The 19,317-nt window shown below is 35.7% G+C and overlaps 1 protein-coding gene across 2 annotated transcripts in view; it reads right to left on the bottom strand.

Annotated features, from left to right (window-relative positions):
* The window catches only part of CENPC (centromere protein C), a 72,841-nt gene that overhangs the window by 50,792 nt on the left and 2,732 nt on the right, over positions 1–19,317 (bottom strand). For both annotated transcript variants that reach the window (XM_081141734.1, XM_081141733.1), the window contains exons 3-7: positions 18,765–18,835; positions 17,970–18,064; positions 13,897–14,002; positions 3,894–4,176; positions 2,569–2,763 (exon numbers count right to left, since the gene is read on the bottom strand). In XM_081141734.1, coding sequence (XP_080997860.1) covers positions 2,569–2,763; positions 3,894–4,176; positions 13,897–14,002; positions 17,970–18,064; positions 18,765–18,835 — 750 coding nt within the window. The remainder of the gene's footprint in view (positions 1–2,568; positions 2,764–3,893; positions 4,177–13,896; positions 14,003–17,969; positions 18,065–18,764; positions 18,836–19,317) is intronic.

The following is a 19,317-nucleotide window of genomic DNA, read 5'->3' on the forward strand; positions in this document are numbered from 1 at the left end:
TCCTTGGGTTTGACTCATCTGCTAGTATAGCTCACAGAATGCAGGAAAACATGTAACTAGATCACTGGTTTATTCAAGTTACTAGATCACTGGTTTATTGTAAAAGACATAACTGAGGAAAAGCCAGATGGAAGACATGTACAGGGAAAGGTATGTGGAAAGGCACTCCAGGCTTGTCACATCTCCAAGTGTTCACCAACCAGGAAGCTCTCAGAACCCCATCCCCTTGGGTTTTTAATGGAAGCTTCCTTACGTAGTTATGATAGATTAAATCACTGCTCACTGGTGACTGACTCAACCTCCAGCTTCTCTCCCCTCCCTGGAGGTCTGGGGTAGGGCTGAAAATTTCAACGCTAATCACAAGGAAATTTCCATTGGCAACTAGCCCCCATTCTAACCAAGGCTTTCCAAAAGTCACCTCATTAACATAACAAAAGACCCCTCCCTTCCTTCCTTCCTTTCTTTCAGCTTTCAGCACTTAAGAAATTCCAAGAGTTCTGGGAGTTGTGAACCAGGAATTGTGACAGAAGACCAAATATATATGAGAAATATATTTTAGTCATCTGATGACCAAATATTTATTTATTATAAATCACAATATTGCAACATCCAAAACAAGATTATTTCTGAGACACCTTGGGAAAGCTTTCCAGAGAAGGAAGAAATTATTCAAAGGATGGTATCCCTTCAAAATTCATAAATTAAAACCTAATCTCCAATGTTATGGTATTTGAGAGTGGGGCATTTAGCAGTTGATTAGGTCATCAGGGGGAAGTGGTCATGAATGGAATTAGTACCCTTATAAAAGAAGCCCCAGAAAGCTCTCTTGCCACTTGCTGCCATGTCAGGTTATAGCAAGAAGAGAACCATCTATAAACCAGGAAGCAAACTTCACCAGATACTGAATCTATTCAAGCCCTGATCTTGGACTTCTCAGCCTCTAGAACTATGAGAAATAAATTTCTGTTATTTATAAGCCATAGTCTATGCTAGTCCATTATAGCAACCTGAATGGACTAAGACAACACTATTAAAGTACAGAACAGAGAAAGATGACTTCTGGCTCGTGGAAAAAATCAAGACAGGCTTTGTGGCATTTGAGCTGGATCTTGAAGAATGGATAAGATATGGTCATAAGACAATGCAAGAAAGACAATCAGAAGGAAGAGCATAAGCAAAAGCAATGAAACAAGAAAGCATTAAGAATAGTGAGTAGTTACATCTGACTACAGCAATTAAACATAAAATTAACTTTACTCACCAGTTTATTTAAAAGAACATTTAAAAATACTTATTTTTTTGGACATAGATATAATTAGCCCATAAGTGTAACATATTTGTATTGGATGGTGGGGATAACATCCATAAAGAGGGTAAAAGATTCCAGAGAAAGAGAGATCTACTATAGAACAGAGACTGAACAAGAGAGGAATTTCATTCACTCATCCAGTATGTTTTTATAAAACCTTCCTAACATATTCACTAGCATTTTGATACATATCGCAGAAAATACAAAAGGAACTCTAAACTAGAATAAACAGTTTATGTCTTAATCTACCAAGAAAGAAACACATAAAATAGCTGAAAGGCATGAGACCAATTAAAAAAAACTGGAGTTGGGACTTGGAAAAAAACTAGAAGCCTAGCATGAACCTTAATATTTTTTTAAAAATGGAGATTGGTATGCCCGGCCAGGCATGGCTCAGCAGTTGAGTGTCGACCTAGGATCCAGGCAATCGGGGTTCGATTCCCGGTCAGGGCACGTGCCCGGGTTGCGGGCTCGATCCCCAGTAAGGGGGCATGTAGGAGGCAGCCGATCAGTGACTCTCTCATCATTGACGTTTCTCTCTCTCTCTCCCCCTCTCCTTTCCTCTCTCTGAAATCAATAAAGATATATTTAAAAAAAAAATAAAAAATGGAGATTGGCATATGACAAGGAAAATAAGTGTGCCAGAGCAGAGACAACTGCAAATATGTATGACCAAGTTGGTAGAAAAGTTAACAAGAGAGAGTGAAAGCCTTAACTACCAGTCGACAAATCTGAAGTTTCTTCTATAGACCAGTGGTTCTCACCCTAGTGGCCATTATATCTAGTTAACTCTAATGTGCAGCCACAGTTAAGAATCATTGTTTTGAAACTGTAGAACCTCTGAAGGTTTTTCAGTAATCAGAACATATTAAAATTTACTTTACAACTAACTTTTTATTAACACAAATAGAAGAAACAGAAAAAAAGATTTAAAACCCTTAAAAGTGAAACATAGACACGCTGACATAATTATATTTCTAAATAATGCCTTCACCCTTTGATAGCACACAAACTAGAAATGAAAGCTGAATAAACTTATTTTCTGTTATATAAAATTTAGTTTCTATTAAATAATAGTTTTAGGGTGATTTACTGATAAGAAACTACACTCTCCTTACAGGTTAGGCATCATTTCAATTAACATCAGTGTCAATAAGATTCACTTCTAATTAAAAATAGCATGCAGAATCTTTAGATATCGTTGTTCATGGAATGTAAAAGAAAAAAACGTCTCAAAGAACAGTTTCTCAATAACTCACTTGGATTCACTTTTTCTCTTCAAAGTTTCTAAAAACATTGTTGAAAAACTCTTCTTAGCTTGCGATTGAATTTCATGTTCTGAATCTTGTATTATTTTCCGCGATGTTTCTGATGGTTTTCTCTCTGGTGGTCTTTCTGATACGTCATCCTCTGTTTCTACTTTCTTCAAAATATCTTTATCTTCAAAGTCTAACCTAAAAGGTTAAAAAGAAGGTAAGCTGAATACTCCCAGTTTGTTGAGTTATTAGTTTTCCTGAACTACCTTACAGTGACAACACAGACCACTTACAAAAATTTCTACGGAGCCTTCATTTAAAATTTATAAATGCTGATTTGCAACCTCTTCCACTAAATATACCAGGCAAATCACTCAGAAAAATTAAGTTTTGTATTTTTCAGTAGAAAAAAATTAATAAGAAAAATCATACACCAAGGAAAAGCTCATATATATAGCTGATAGCAGTTCTCAAACGTTTAACATAAATTTGAATCATTTGGAGAATCTTATTCAAATGCAGATTATGATTCAGTAGGTCTAGGGCAGAGTTTGAGATTCTGTTGAGCAGATTCTCAAATAATATCATTTTATTCAGCATCATTTCATTATAACACTGATGAGATGCCATAGGAGGTTAACTCCTGTTTATATCAATTAGCCTACGGTAAAACTGCTTTTGTGATACTTCAGTTCACTTAAGTCACAGAACCTATCAATGACATTTAGTGATGACTTACTGTATTACTAATAAGCTTCCAGATAATGCCACTGCTCTGATCTTTAGTCATAGACCACACTTTAAACAACAAAATCTTAGAATGCACAGCAGACCCTAGACAGAAATTACACTCATTGCACAGGTCCCCAGTAGCAAAAGACGTTGAATGATTTACTTTGCCTCTTAAAGGCCAAAGGGAGAGCCCCCACAAAATGGACATGAGTTTACCACAACTCATCCTTAATAATCCTATCCTTTGCTACCCTAAAAATGGTCTGATACATACCTACCCTTGTAATTACAAATAACATAGAGGAAATGCAAACTGCTTCTCTTAGGAAGTTAGAGAAAATTTATTATCAGGGGGAAAAAAACATTTTCCCACAGACAATAAAAAAGTTATTCCCAGCTTCTCTGAAGTACACTTTAAGGCCTTCCTCATTAAATATAAATGGGATATATACTGAATATATGCTACATTCTTCTCATAACATGTTAATATTCTTCAATACATACTGTAAAATACATAAAAGATTAAATTACATACTTTTTAATATAAAAGGTAAAACGTTTATAGTAGGATTAATATTTAAATTTTAAAAGTTCACCTTTTTTTGGTTTTAAGGGAAATCTCTGTACTTGAAGACATCATATTTACTGAATCTTCAAAAGTGTAGGTCTCTCTCTTTTGGCCAATGGACGAAATAGCATTTTGTGGTACAGATGTTTTTGCATCCAAAAGAACAAAAGGTGAACCAACAGATAAGTAAAATTCCTCATTGGCGTCATTGTGGTGATCTTTGAGTTTTTTATTTGACATTTTTCTTGAGTCAGGTGTTTTAGAACCAACATCAGTTGCCAAAATTTTCTGATGAACTTCATGGACCTGAACTAGAAGAAAATTATATGAAGATATTTAAAAATTTTAAATAGTACTAAAACCTTTCTAAAATTCATCAACAATTTTATTGAAAATAATTTTCAGCCCTAGCCAGTTTGGCTCAGTGGTTAGAGAATAGGCTCTTGGACTGAAGGATTCCAGGTTCAATTCCAGCAAAGGGCATGTACCTCAGTTGCACGCTCGATCCCCAGCCCCGGTTGGGGCACATGCGAAAGGCAACCAGTCGATGTATCTCTCTCACATCAGTGTTTCTCTCTCTCTCTCTCTCTCTCTCTCTCTCTCTCTTCCCCCCCTTCCACTCTCTCTGAAAAGCAATGGAAAAAATATCCTCGGGTAAGGATTAAACTATTAAAAATAATAACAATAATAATTTTCAGAAGAGTCAAAGATCATTAAATTTATAATCAAAGACCTATAATTAAAATACAGCAAATTCACAATTTTATTGAGAGTCAATTTATTCAAGATATGAATAAATCTATACATGGCTGAAACAATGAAGTAATCTTAGAGAAATTAAGAGATTCAATATTTAGGTTAAGAGTCAGTAAACTAGGGCAGCTAGATGAGCACATATTTATACATATACATACACATACACAGAATAACAGATACAGAGAGATATACAGTATACAGATATAGAGATATATAACAGATATGTGTGTATAGAGAGAGAATACTTACATATACGTATCTGTATATCTATATCTACCTATATATGTCTTTATATATATACACATATATATTCTCTTTATATACCTCAACCTTCAAATATCAAAGAAAAAGTAGAATGCGTAGTATTCATACTAATTCATACACTTAAAAAGCAAAGATTAAAAATTAAAAATATAAGCAAAACTGGCTTTTGATTCTGGAACAAGACGGCATAAACTCACTTTTTCCTGCTTTTCACTCTAAATACTACTAAATTCCCTATTAATTATCCATCAAACAACAATAACAGGACTCTGAAAACTGGAAAGAAGAAGGTAATTTGCTAGAAACCTCAAGCCTTAAGCAAAAGAGACAATGTGGTTAATCCCCCCCCACACACACACATACCCTCATACTGGGCTCCAGAGAGGCCTGCAACCCAGAATAGCCAATAGGTAAGGGGAGATGGGGTGGGGAACCTGCATTCTCTGGTCAAAAGATTTAGAGAAGGGAAACACTCAGAGACATAATGGAAAGCTCCAGTTCCCACCCCACAACCCAGGCCTTGGAGCACTCCACTCCGCAGAAGTGGCAGGGCAGCAAAGCCTTAAGCAGCGCCAGGACCTGCTCCATAAGTACTATGGGACAGCAGCAGGGGAGGAGCAAGGCTTGGGACCAGCCAGTCCCTGGACCAAACCACTCCTCACTTTAACAAGTAAAGATGGTAGGCCGTATGATCCACAGGAAGCTGCAGAGTAGGTAAAGCCTCTGACCTTCCCAGCCACTGATTCACAGACCAAGGTGACGTTTTGATCCACTGATAGTACTGAAACCCCAGACTCTGCTTCCAACAGGGGCACCAATGGAGTTCCAATCCCAGCAGCTTCTGACACTAACTTCCTTGGGTTAGTAAGGACATCAGGATGCTTAGGAAAGCACCTTCCATCCACCCACACAGCACCAGCAAGAACTGAGATGGAATCACAGCATTATCAGAAAATTAAACAGACCAAAATACCACTGCTAGGACACTAAACACTTAACTGTCACTGGAAATAAAATACACAAAAGTAGGCAAGTATACATTAAAGCAAAACAGGGCAACTATGTGCTACAACAAAAGTTGTCCGCTAATATAATAACGAAAATGTCAAAGATACATTCAAAATGACTCATCGTACCAAAAACCAGAAAAACACACAACTTGAGCAAGAAAATATAATCAGTAAACACAAATGACAGAGAGGAATCAGATGTTGTAACTATTTAACAAGAATTTTAAAGCAGTCATCATAAAAAATGTTTTAACAATCACTTATCAATTCTCTTCAAATAAATGAAAACACAAAACTCCTAAAGATATAGGAGTTACAAAAAAGGGCCAGTTTTTTGGATTTTCACCACTTATAGGTGTGCAGTGGTATCTAAATGTTGTTTTAACTTAAAATTACCCTATGACAAGAATGATGAACAAATCAAAACCACAATGAGACACTACTTCATACCCACTGAAATGGCTATTATCAAAAACAAAACAGAACAGAAAATAGTAAGTGTCGGTAAGGATGTAGAGAAACTGGAATCTTTGTGCACTGCTGGTGGGAATGGAGGCAAGAGCATACAATGGAGTAAAGGCAAGTCTCTTCCATAAATGGTGTTGGGAAAATTGGACAGGTATATGAAAAAAATAAAACTAGACCGCCAACTTACACCATACACAAGAATAAACTCAAAATGTATGAAAAACTTAAATATGTCGTGAAACCATAAAAATCCTAAAAGAAACCATAGGCAGCAAAATCTCAGACATCTCTCATAACACTATGTTTACCAACACATCTCCTAGGGCAAGGGAAACAAAGGGAAAAATAAACAAATGCACTACATCAAAATAAAAAGCTTCTGCACAGCGAAAGAAACCATCAACAAAATGAAAAGGGAGCCCACTATATGGGAGAACATCTGCCAATGATACATCTGATAAAGGGTTAATATCCAAAATCTTAACACAAGGAAGACAAACAATTCAATTAAAAAATGGGCAAAGGACCTAAATAGATGCTTCTTCAAAGTGAACATATGGATGGCCAAAAGGCATATGAAAAAATGCTCAAAGTCACTAATCATCAGAGAGATGCAAATTAAAATGACAATGAGGTATCACCTTAGACCTGTCAGAATGGCTGCCATCAACACATCAACAAATGACAAGTACTGGCAAGGATGTGGAGAAAAGGGAACCCTAGTACACTGCTGGTGGGAATGCAGACTACTGCAGCCACTATGGAAAATAGTATGGAGCATCCTCAAAAAATTAAGTATGGAACCAGCCTCAGTGACTCAGCGGTTGAGCATCAACCTATGATCCAGAAGACTGCAGGTCAATTCCCGGTCAGGGCACAAAGCCCACGGCTCAATCTCCAGTAAAGGGCATGCAGAAAGCAGCTGACCAATGACTCTCTCATCATTGATGTTTCTCTCTTTCTCTCTCCCTCTCCCTTCCTCTCTCTGAAATCAATAAAGACATATTTAAAAAAAAATTAAATATGGAACTGCCATTTGACCCAGTGATCCCACTTACAGAAACATATCCTAAAAAACCCAAAACACCAATCAGAAAGAATATATGCACCCCTATGTTCATAGCAGCACAATTTACAATAGCTAAGATCTGGAAAGAGCCCAAGCATCCATCAGTAGATGAGCGGATAAAAAGGCTATGATACATTTACAACATGTAATACTATACAGCTGTAAAGAGAAGGATCTCTTACCCTTTGAGACAGCATGGAGGGGCCTGGAGAGTATTATGCTAAGCTAAATAAGCCAGACGGAGAAAGACAAGTATCACATGATCTCACTCATATGTGAAATCTAATGAACAAAAAAATAAACTGATGAACAAAATAGATCCAGAGACATAAAAGTATGGAACAGACTGACGAATCTCAGGGGGGTGGGGGGAGTGGGAAGAGATTAAATAAAGAATTTATGTGCATATATGCATAACCCATGGACACAGATAGTAGCGTGGTAAAGGCCTTGGGGTGGGGCAGTCAATGGAGAAAAAAGAGGGACATCTGTAGTACTTTCAACAATAAAGATCAATTAAAACAAAACAGTTTGCTGGTTCCTCAAAAAATTAAAAATAAAATCACCATATGACCCAATAACTTATCTTTTGGGTATATATCCAAAAGAACTGAAAGCAGGGACTGAAAGACATATTTATACAACTCTGTTCATAGCAGCATTATTCATAACAGACAAAAGGTGGAAACCACCCAAATGTCCATCAATGAATAAATGGATAAAACAGTATGTGGTAAGTATATACATACAATGGAATGTTATTCAGTCTTAAAAAGAGGAAATTCTGACACATGCTACAACATGCATGAACCTTGAAGACATTAGCTAAGTGGAATAAGCCAGCTGCAAAAGGACAAATATTTATTCCACTCATATGAAGTACTTACAGTAGTCAAATTCAGAGACAGAAAGTAGAAAGGTGGTTCCAGAGGCTGGGGGAGGGGGGGTTGCTTTTTGGGTACAGAGGTTTGGTTTTACAGATGGTGGTAATGGTTGCACAACAGTGTGAATGTATGTAATTAACTGTACACTTAAAATTGGCTAAAATGGTAAATTTTGTTATTTTACCATAATTTTTAAAAACTATTCTTAAAAAGGAAAAAAAAACAAAGATCATGATGTGTGTTTAAACATAAACACTGTTTAAAACAAAAATAAAGTTTTATTGTGTTGAAAGATGTCAAAATACATAAGTTTTTAAAATACAACTAAAAGGAATAAAATATATTTTATTTTAATAAAATAGCATGTCAGTTGGGAATTGTTCTAGTTACTATGTGTGCATAATAAATAACTCCATAACTTGATTGTAGAGAATAACCATTATTATGTTCATGGATACTATGGGACAGGAATTTGGCAGGGCACAGTGGGGATGGCTTGCCTCTGTTCCATGAAGTCCGGGGCCTGCAATCATCTGAAAGTTTGTTCATTCACATGATTGACATCTGAGGTCGGCTGTATTTCTGTCTATGTATCTCTCTCAGCAAATGGGCTAGTTTGGGCTTCTTCATAGTAGGGTGTCTGGGTTTCAAAGGGGCAGAGGAGGAGGAGAGGGTCCTACCCTAAGAGAAAAGTGAGGGAGCTAAGCAGAAGCCATATAGCCTTTTATGACCTAACCTTAGAAAGTCACACGGTATTACATATGCCACATTCTATGATTGATATATGATATGATATAATATGTAAAAACAACCTCCCTGAAGGGGTGGAGGAAAAAGATGCTGACCTAAGATCACATATATTACCTTGCTCTCAGTTGAGATGGTCTTAAAGCAACAACATCCCAGAGTGACAGCACATCTAGCATCCAGATCTTGATTCCTAATACATTTCTCTAGTAAAAGGAACCATTAGCTCCTTGGAGAAATGACTGATTCTAGCATAGGGGAAGGAAATATATAAGATGAGCCTGGAGCATCCTGTAGTTCCAGAAGGTAAGAAAGTGCTCAAAGACAAAAACAAAAATGAGGCATGTCAAAGAGGCATAGAAGCCAAGGAAATAACTACTAATAGCCAAAGCTAGAACAATTTGAGTCATAAAATTAATAAAATAGTATTAGATTACAAGTCAAAGTATAAAGTTCCTACCTCACAAACTAGAAAAAGAGCAAAATAGGCCCAAACCAAGGAGAAAAATGAAAAAAATAAGAGCAGAAATCAATAAAACTGAAAACAAGAAAATACAGAAAATTACTGGAAGAAGCTAATTCTTTAAAAAAGTGAATAAAGATGATATACCTCTAGCAAAATTGACAAAGATAAAAAGGCAAAACACAAATCACCAATATCCAGAATAAAATAGTGTTTATCACAACAGATCCTGCAGCCATTAAAAGGACAATAAGGAGCCTAGCTGGTGTGGCTCAGTGGCTGAGCATTCACCCATGCACCAAGAGGTTGCCAGTTAGATTCTGGTCAGTGCACATGCCCGGGTTGCAGGCTTGATGCCCAATAGGGGAGTGCAGGAGGCAGCCAAACAATGACTCTCATTGATGTTTCTGTCTTTCCCTTTCTCTCTCTCTAAAAAAATATCAATAAAAAAATATATGTACTTTTAAAAAGGACAATAAGGAAATACTACAATTTTATGCTCATAAACTCAACAATTTAGAAGAAATGAAGCAATTCCTCAAAAACCACAAACTATCAAAATTCTGTCAAGACTAAATACTCTAAATAGTCCTATAACTATTATTAAAGGATTGAATTTCTAACTTAAAAGCTCTTGAAAAAGAAATCTCATAGACCAGATGCTGTCATGGAAAATGTTATACCAAACATTCAAAGAAAAATTAAAACCAACTTTACTCAATCCCTTCCAGAAATTAGAAGGAATAATTTCCAACTCTTTTTTTTAATAACATGAACATTACCTTCATACTAAAACCATACAAATATAGCATAAAAAAGAAAACCACAGATGAGTATCTCTTATTAACTTATGTGCAAAAAATTCTCAATAAAATTTTAGCAAATCACATCCAGCAATGTATAAAAATTAGTAATACGTTAAAATTGACTTTTATAGACAAGCACACTCAACAACAGAATATATTTTTTCAAGTGTCCATGAAACATCCATAAAGATAGACAATATCCCAGGTCATAAAGCAAATGTTCACAAATTTAAAATTATTGAAATCATAGTGTATTCTATGCTATAAAGAAATCAAGATTAGAAATCAGTAAGAGAAAGAAAATAGGGCAATCCCTAACCACTTGGATTAACACAAGTGTTATTTTGTTTTGCTAAATAAGCAATGGGTTAAAAAGAAAGACTCAAAGTATATTTAAAAATATATAGAAATAAATAAAAATGAACAGAAAACACATCAAAATCTGTGAGATGCAGCTGTAGCAGTGCTAAGAGGAAAATTTATACCACTAAATGAATATACTTGAAAATTGTATTCACTTATTAGCATGTTTCCAAGGTTCTTCCACGTTATACCATGTATTAGAACTTCATTCCTATTTTTATGGTTGAAAATATCCCACTATACATATAAACCACATTATTTATTCATTCACCTGTTGATAGACACTTGTTTCCATCTAGTATTGTAAATAATGCTACTATGAACACTGGGGTACAAGTATCTGAGTCCCTATTTTCTTCAACTATTTTGAATATAAACCTAAGAGTGGAATTGCTGGGTCACATAACAATTCTAGCTTTAATATTTTGAGAAACTACCAAACTATTTTCCACAGTGGCTGCACCATCTTACATCACCCCCAGCAGTGCACGAGGATTCTAATTTATCCACATCCTCATCAAAAACTTTTTTCTTATTTTAAAAAATTAACAATAGCCACCCTGGTATGTATAAAGTGGTTCCCGTTGGGGTTCCGATTTGCATTTCTCTAATGACTAGTAATGTTGAGCATCTTTTTATGCATTCATTGGCCAATCAGAGAAATGTCTATTAAAGTCCTTGGCCCATTTTTTAGTTGGGTTATTTTTATTGTTGATGAACTGCAAGAATTCTTTATACATTCAGAATGTAAATCCCTCATTAGATAAACCTTTGGCAAACATTTTCTCCCATTCTGTGGGTTATCCTTTCACACTATGAACAGTGTCCTTCAGACTAAGACTTTTGAAGGACATAAATATGTAAGACACATGTTCTCATGTAGAATATCTAACACAAAAATGTAAATACTCACAAAATTACTATACAATTAAATGCAATGCTAGTTAGAATCCCAAAATTCTACTGGAAACGAAACAAAACTAAAATTTCATATGGAAGGAAAAAAAAGGCCTGATAATGGCAGGGGAACAGTAAATATAAAGATAAGTGCTTTTGTATCAGCACATATTATAAAACTATTAGTAAAACAGTATTGTGTTGACATTAAGAATAAACAAGCCCGGCCGGGAGTGGCTCAGTGGTTGAGCATCGACCTGGGATCCAGGCGATTGGGGTTCGATTCCCGGTCAGGGCACATCCCCAGGTTGTGGGCTCAATCGATGACTCTCTCATCATTGATGTTTCTGTCTCTCTCTCTCCCTCTCCTTTCCTCTCTCTGAAATCAATAAAGATATATTAAAAAAAAAAAAAAAAAAGAATAAACAAGTAGACCAAAATTCAAAAGTACATTGAATGATATGTGAGATTTAACACATGATAAAAGTAGTATATTCAGAAGGAAATGAATTATTTAATTAATAAATGGACCTGGCACAATTGACCATCTGGAAGAAAATAAAACTGCAACATTATATCACATTATTCACCAAAACATATTCCAGATGGATTAAAAGTTTTAACTAAAAAAAAGATGTTGCCCGTCCAGGCGTGGCTCAGTGGTTGAGCATCGACCTAGGATCCAGGAGATCAGGGTTCAATTCCCGGTCAGGGCACATGCCCGGGTTGCGGGCTGCAGCTGATCAATGACTCTCTCATCATTGATGTTTCTATCTCTCTGTCTCCCTCTCCCTTCCTCTCTCTGAAATCAATAAAAATAAAAAATAAATAAATAAATAAAAGATGTTAAGATGCAAACCTACTATATTATGTATACCATTAGATAAGATAGACCTTTTAACTAAAACAGGACACTCAAAAGCTATAAAAGTCACACATTTTGACAATGGAAATTAAAAAATTTACCCATCATATGGTTAAAGATAGTATAAATAAAATCTGTAATTGTCAATGAGTCATTTGGAAAAATATCTGTCATACAATTTACTGATAAATGATTACAGATATTCAGTTCAAAGAGCTCTCACAAACAAGAAAAAAAGATGGGCAAAGGATATGAACAGACAACTCAGATAAAAGAAAATACAAATAGTCAATAAACTTATTAAAAGGTGTTCAGTCATAATCATGAAAATGCTAAAGTAACAATGAGATGATTTTATGCTGATCAAACTGACAAAAAAGTAGAATAGTTAGAATAGTAAATCACCTGTCAGGTAAAAAGTACTTTCTTACATTGTTGGTGTAAAAGAAACTTGTAAAAACCTCTTCTCAAAGTGTGTGCACGTGCACAAACACACATTTATTTATGTTTTCATTTAGGTGCACTAATGAAGGTAATATAGGATTCAAAGGTTACCTCAGTGGGATGATAGGAGTAACGATTAGAAGCTTTGTCTTTTAAATCTTTGACTCTTACATCAAATGAAGGAGTTTTCTAATTTGAAAAATGTGAACAAAGAAAACTTAAAAAGAACAGTGAACTATGTATATAGGAAGAACGAATGATTATGATGTACGTCTGAAGCTAATATAATGCCACAAGTCAAAAAAATAAATAAATAAATGATGCTCAAGAAGCCCATGGAAATGCCCACATGGAAAAAAATTAAGTCTTCCTGCCGGCAACCAGCCCACATGAGTGAGTTATCTTAGAGATATATAGCCCCAGTTAAGCCTTCAGATGATTAAACCCTGGCCAACTTCTTGACAACCACCTCATAAAAGGTTTTTATGTCAGAACCATCTAACTAGGGTGCACTGAATTCCTGACACAGAAAATGTGAGATAGAAAAAATATACTTATTGCTGTTTTAAAATAAAACTCTATTTGAAAAGTACTAAAGCTATACAGTCCCCATAATAATTCTTATTTAGTTAATGTCTCTTACCACATCCTAGTAAGCAATGTTCCTACCACTAAAATAAACAAATAATCACACAAAACTTACTATTATTCATGTTTAAAAAAACAAAACACTAAAAATAACTTGAGAGGGAATCAAAAACAACTTCATTTCACAATTCTGCCTAGAATGGCCATGACCTTGTCAATCTAGCCAACACATGCACCACCTTCAGCTTTTCTAACTTTTTATATATATCTAATGTATTATAGAATTGTACAACTGAAACCTATATAATTTTATTAACAAATGTCATCCCAATAAATTCAATAAACAGATAAATAAATATGTAAATATATAAATCTAGGCAAATAACACCCATGGGCATACCACCAACCTGATTTGTTGACAGCTTCAATTGGTTCTATAGTTAACTGCTGAAAGGCTCCTTTCTGTCTTGAAGAAACTGGAACCGACTTTGAATGTGACATCTGGCACTGAGCCTAAAATGAATACAACATTAGATCTACTCTATTAAATTACCAATTTTGATTAAACACATTTGTTTTTAAATTGGAAAAAAGCCCGGCCAGGCGTGGCTCAGCGGTTGAGCATTGACCTAGGATCCAGGCCATCGGGGTTCAATTTCCGGTCGGGGCACGTGCCCGGGTTGCAGGCTTGGTCCCCGGTCGGGGGAGTGCAGGAGGCAGCCGATCAGTGACTCTCTCATCATTGATGTTTCTATCTCTCTCTCTCCCTCTCCCTTCCTCTCTCTGAAATCAATAAAGACATATTTAAAAAAATAAATAAATAAATTGGGGAAAAAACAAGTATTTAAAAATAGTAAACCAGCCGGTAGAGTTGCATACTTAAATAACTACTTTAGAAAACAATTTTGCATTATCTAGTAAAGTTAAAATTTCATATAATCTATTCACAGAAACAATGCTGCTCTAAACAGCAAAAACCTATTCTGACAGAAGACTGGCTAAATAAATTATGGTATAGTCATATAACATACAAGAGTGAAATGAATAAATTACAGCAACATAAAAAATGAGATCAAAAAGGCAAGTGGCAAAAGTACATAATAATCCCATTTGTATACAGTTCAAACCGATGCAAAACCATGTTAAGCCATATATACATATAGTATTTAGAGAGACTGACTTTATGCAAGAAGCAGTTAACATAGCAGGCATACTCGTTTAAAGGGCCAGCTTACAGGGCTAACCCTTGGTTGGCACCTAGGGGCTTATCACTTTCAGAATATTTCCTCCATTGCCAAATGATGAGGTTGTGCCTAATTATGCCAGCCTGCCCAGACTATTGTATAAACCATCTAATTTATGATGAACACCTGCCTTTTTTTTTGCTTCAAGGAGTATAAAATTTTGGTGGGGAGAGGTACCTGTGTAACCTGTTACCAATAAAAATGGGCTAAGTCTCAAAAGGCTTCCCTAGGCAGAAAGACTGTACATGTTTTAGTGCATTTACTACTGACGGCAATGAACACCCTGTGTGTGGCTCTTTTGGGGAGCACAGGAAGAGGGACATGGATTTCTTCAGATTCTGCCTGATGCATCTTCTTCCCTCACTGATCTGGCTGCATATCCTGACTATGTGGCTCTAATAAACCTCAGTCACGAGTACAACTATAAGGTGAATCTCATGAGTCCTTATAGTGAAGCGCCCAACATGTGGATGGTAGTGGGACCTGTAACAAGTAGTGGAAGAAGTACAAATGTCTGCAAACACCATATGTGGTAAAAACTATAAAGGATGGGAATGATGCAGCTGAAATTCAAGATAGCGGTTACCTGTGTGCAGAGAGGAAAAGCAGAACACAGATGTTTTTAGAAGCATATAGATGCTTCAAAAATATTGCTGTTTCTTACACTAAGGAATGGGTACACAGCGTCCACTTATATTATTTTTAATACCTTACATACAATACATATTTTGTTTGGCAAGTGTGAAATATATCAAGTCATAAATTTTAAAAATCTAGGAAAAGGACATCTCTTTCACTTATTGCAAGTGGGAAAGAAAACTAGTAAACTACCTTGTAGAAAAAATTGACAGTATTTAACAATTTCACTTCAAATGTGCATACCCTAGAGAAATTCAGTTTACAACCTGCACAAAGAAGCATGAACAAAGATGTTCACTACATCACTGTGATAATGAATAGATGAAAACAACCTAAAAATACTGAGAGAGGAATATAAAACAAGAGAGCCACTGCACTACTGTTTAGTGGAGACACTATGGAACTCAACCACATAAAAAAAGGAAAACAAATTTTCATTATACTCTGCTCCCTCTTGAAACCTCATTAAGGGTTTTTTTTACATGTATAAACCCAGGGGAGTGGGGGGTGGATGGGGGTGAAACAGAATATAGAGGGATAAATGCTGATTAAAAAAATAAAGTAAAGCCTGGTCGGGCGTGGCTCAGCGGTTGAGCATTGACCTAGGATCCAGGCGATCGGGGTTCAATTCCTGGTCAGGGTACATGCCCGGGTTATGGGCTCAATCAATGACTCTCTCATTATTGATGTTTCTATCTCTCTCTCCCTCTCCTTTCCTCTCTCTGAAATCAGTAAAGATATATTTTTAAAAATAAAAATAAATAAAGAAAATAATAAATATAAATAAATAAATAGAATGTATAAACCCAGGAGGATGAAGGGAAAGAGGAGGGAGTACATGAGATGTCAACAAGTTTTTTAAAGTTGGAAAACAAGCCAGTAGAAACTAATCAGCCCAGAGAGAACAGAGAGCAGAAACATGCCAGCCATGGAGAACGACGAGAAGCAGACAGATTTATATTCATGAAGAAACCCATAAAATCAGTAATTAGAGGTACAAGGCACCTATAACAGAGGGGTCCAGGTGGGGGCTGCAAACAGAAGAGTTATTAAAAGGATGTATAGGAAGTAGTAAGAATCACAGTCTCTCTCTCCTCTCCCAACCCTAACAGAAGATTAGATGTTTCAGAATCAGATAGACTATGAACCAGTGGCATGAGAAACAGCTGAAGGTAAGAGTCATACACTAAAAACAGACATTAAGTGGAAAATTTCAAATTGCACCTTCCCTTTGCTCACCCCGGCTGAGAACACTTGCAGTTAGAATCAGACCTCCAAACAAAAGAATATTTGTCAGAAAAACCTACCAAGCCAAGAGAAAAAAACCCCTGCAGATATTAATACCCAGGCATCCACAATGACATGGCCCAGACTGATCATACAACAGTGAAATTCTACCAATGTACAAATTTTACTATGCAAACAGAGCTTCCAATTGCGATTTTTGTTTCCCACTCTTTAATGCGGAGACAGCCAAGGATCACTGGACCTCTGACAAAGGGCTCTAATATAAAAGGCAATGTGCAAGGTAAGCAAAAAAGGTACTTGTAGTACTTGTAGGAAACATAAATAGTAAAAAGAAATTTTTTTAAAAAAGGTTAGGGGAATATAACATCAAGGAATAACATGAAATTTCAGATAATTAAAGACAGATAAGATCCTAAAAGCTTGCAAAGACAAAAAATAGTCACAAAAAATCAAAGAATCAGAATGATATTCTCAACACAAGAGCTAAGAGAAAATAAAACATGTCCTTAAAAATCTGAAGGAAAGCCCCACCGGGCGTGGCTCAGCGGTTGAGCATCAACCTAGGATCCAGGAGATCAGGGTTTGATTCCCAGCCGGGACACATGCCCGGGTTGCGGACTGCAGCCGATCAATGACTCTCTCATCATTGATGTTTCTATCTCTCTCTCCCTCTCCTTTCCTCTCTGAAATCAATAAAGATATATTTTAAAAAAAAATAAAAAATAAATCTGAAGGAAAATAATTTCCAATTCAGAATTCTGTACTCATCCAAATTACCCATCATGAGGGTAAAATCATGCTTTTCAAATATTTAAGGTCTTAAATTCTCAGGAAGCTACTAAAAAATGAGCCCTACCGAAAAAGCAGAGGGCAAGAAAAAGGAAGACTTGAGATCCAAAAAATGTGAGCTGCAATACAGGAAAAAAGAGAAGGGACTTCCCTGGATAATAAAGAAAACCACACACCTATGTGACAAGCCTAAGGGTAGAGAGGTGCCCCAAAAAACAAGTACAAGAATAGAGAGATCGCCTAACCAGCATGGCTCAGCGGTTGAGCATTGACCTATGATCCAGGAGATGGAGGTTCGATTCCTGGTCAGTGCGCATACCGGGATTGCCAGCTCAATCCCCAGTAGAGGGTGTGCAGGAGGTAGCCCATCAATGACTCTCTCATCATTGATGTTTCTCTCTCTCTCTCTCCCCCTCTCCCTTCCTCTCTCTGAAATCAATATTATTATTAATAAGAAATAATAATAAGACTTATAAACAACTAAAATGTACTTAAATACATTGTGTATTATTTCACTCATTAAAATATTAAACCTGTACCAGTTTTTCTTTGTGACTTACCTCTCTGCTTGGTGACTGAAGACAAGTATCTTTTATTTTAGGTGTTGAACAAAGCACTGATTTTGTAGAATTTGTGCTAAACTCATTGGCAAGACCTAAAAATGAAGTAAGAAATTTTTAAAAATGAAATACAGTATAAAATATTTTGGTTACAATTAAAAGCAGCCTTATATGACACATAAGGACGTCTGTTGACTCTTTAACACAATTAGCTTAAATGAAGTACAGACAACAATTCAATATTCAAATATTCATAGAAGGCATCAGGAACTAAAGACAAACAAGATGCTGAAGAAATATGTGCCAGCTCTTTCAGAGCTTGTACAGAAGATATTTTTCCATTATCTGTGTTTATTTCTTTGATTGGCCTCTTTTCTCATTCCAATACCTTCGGACGCTGACCAGTACTTAGAAAAGCTTTTGCCATCATTCGCCATTTCTTTAGAAACTGGTACAAATAACCAAACATTATTTCAAGCTCTCCAATGACCCCAATAATTCTGTACATCTATTTCTATTACATGAAATACTTTCCTTTGTGTATGATAATTATGAATTTCCAGACTACAGGATCTACTCTAAATTAAAAAGAATGACAATTGTTCTCATTTTTGTCAGTATTATCCTCTGGATACCAGAAGATACATGAAGAATTGCACATTTACTCAAACTCCCTGGGAAAATATTTTGCAATATTTAAATGCTGAAACACATTTGCTGCATTTGACATTAATATGACAAATTTATGTCTCCATCCATCCAGACCCCCAAGGTCCATTTGGAATGAAGCCTTACTTTTATCTTCAAAGCAGTCTTGTAAGATTACCAGTATATTCTGGTCTTGCCTCATATTAATGTCAGGTGCCCTAATAAGAAGGAAAGAAGGAAAAATGTTAACATATTTCTAAAAGATATTTGTTAATTAGGTTACCATCTACTTTAAAAATTCTCTATCTCCTTATTATAAATTGTTAATTTACTTAATGAGAAAGTATCACCTTTACTATCTGAGGTCAAAACAAATACTTGAGAGTTCAAGAGTTCCCAGAAAAGTATGTGAAGTAGTGTGTCACTATCTACATTAATAATTATACTCCTTGATCAAAAAGCCACATCTAAAGTTGTGTTAGGCTACTGCTGTATCAAAACAAAAACATTAACTTTTTGAACAAATCCATTCAGTCCTGAAATGCTTTTTTAATAAGGACTCTAAGGTCACAAGTCCTAACAGCTCCAAGTAACAGTTTTCTCTACAAGTTCTCAAATGCACTTTTGATTCAATATCATTAGTCTTAACAGTAGCTTATGAATCAGTATAAATTTTTAATTAAAAATGGTATTGAAGTAA

The sequence above is a fragment of the Miniopterus schreibersii genome, assembly GCF_964146895.1.
Source record: "Miniopterus schreibersii genome assembly, chromosome: 1".
Lineage (NCBI taxonomy): Eukaryota > Metazoa > Chordata > Mammalia > Chiroptera > Miniopteridae > Miniopterus > Miniopterus schreibersii.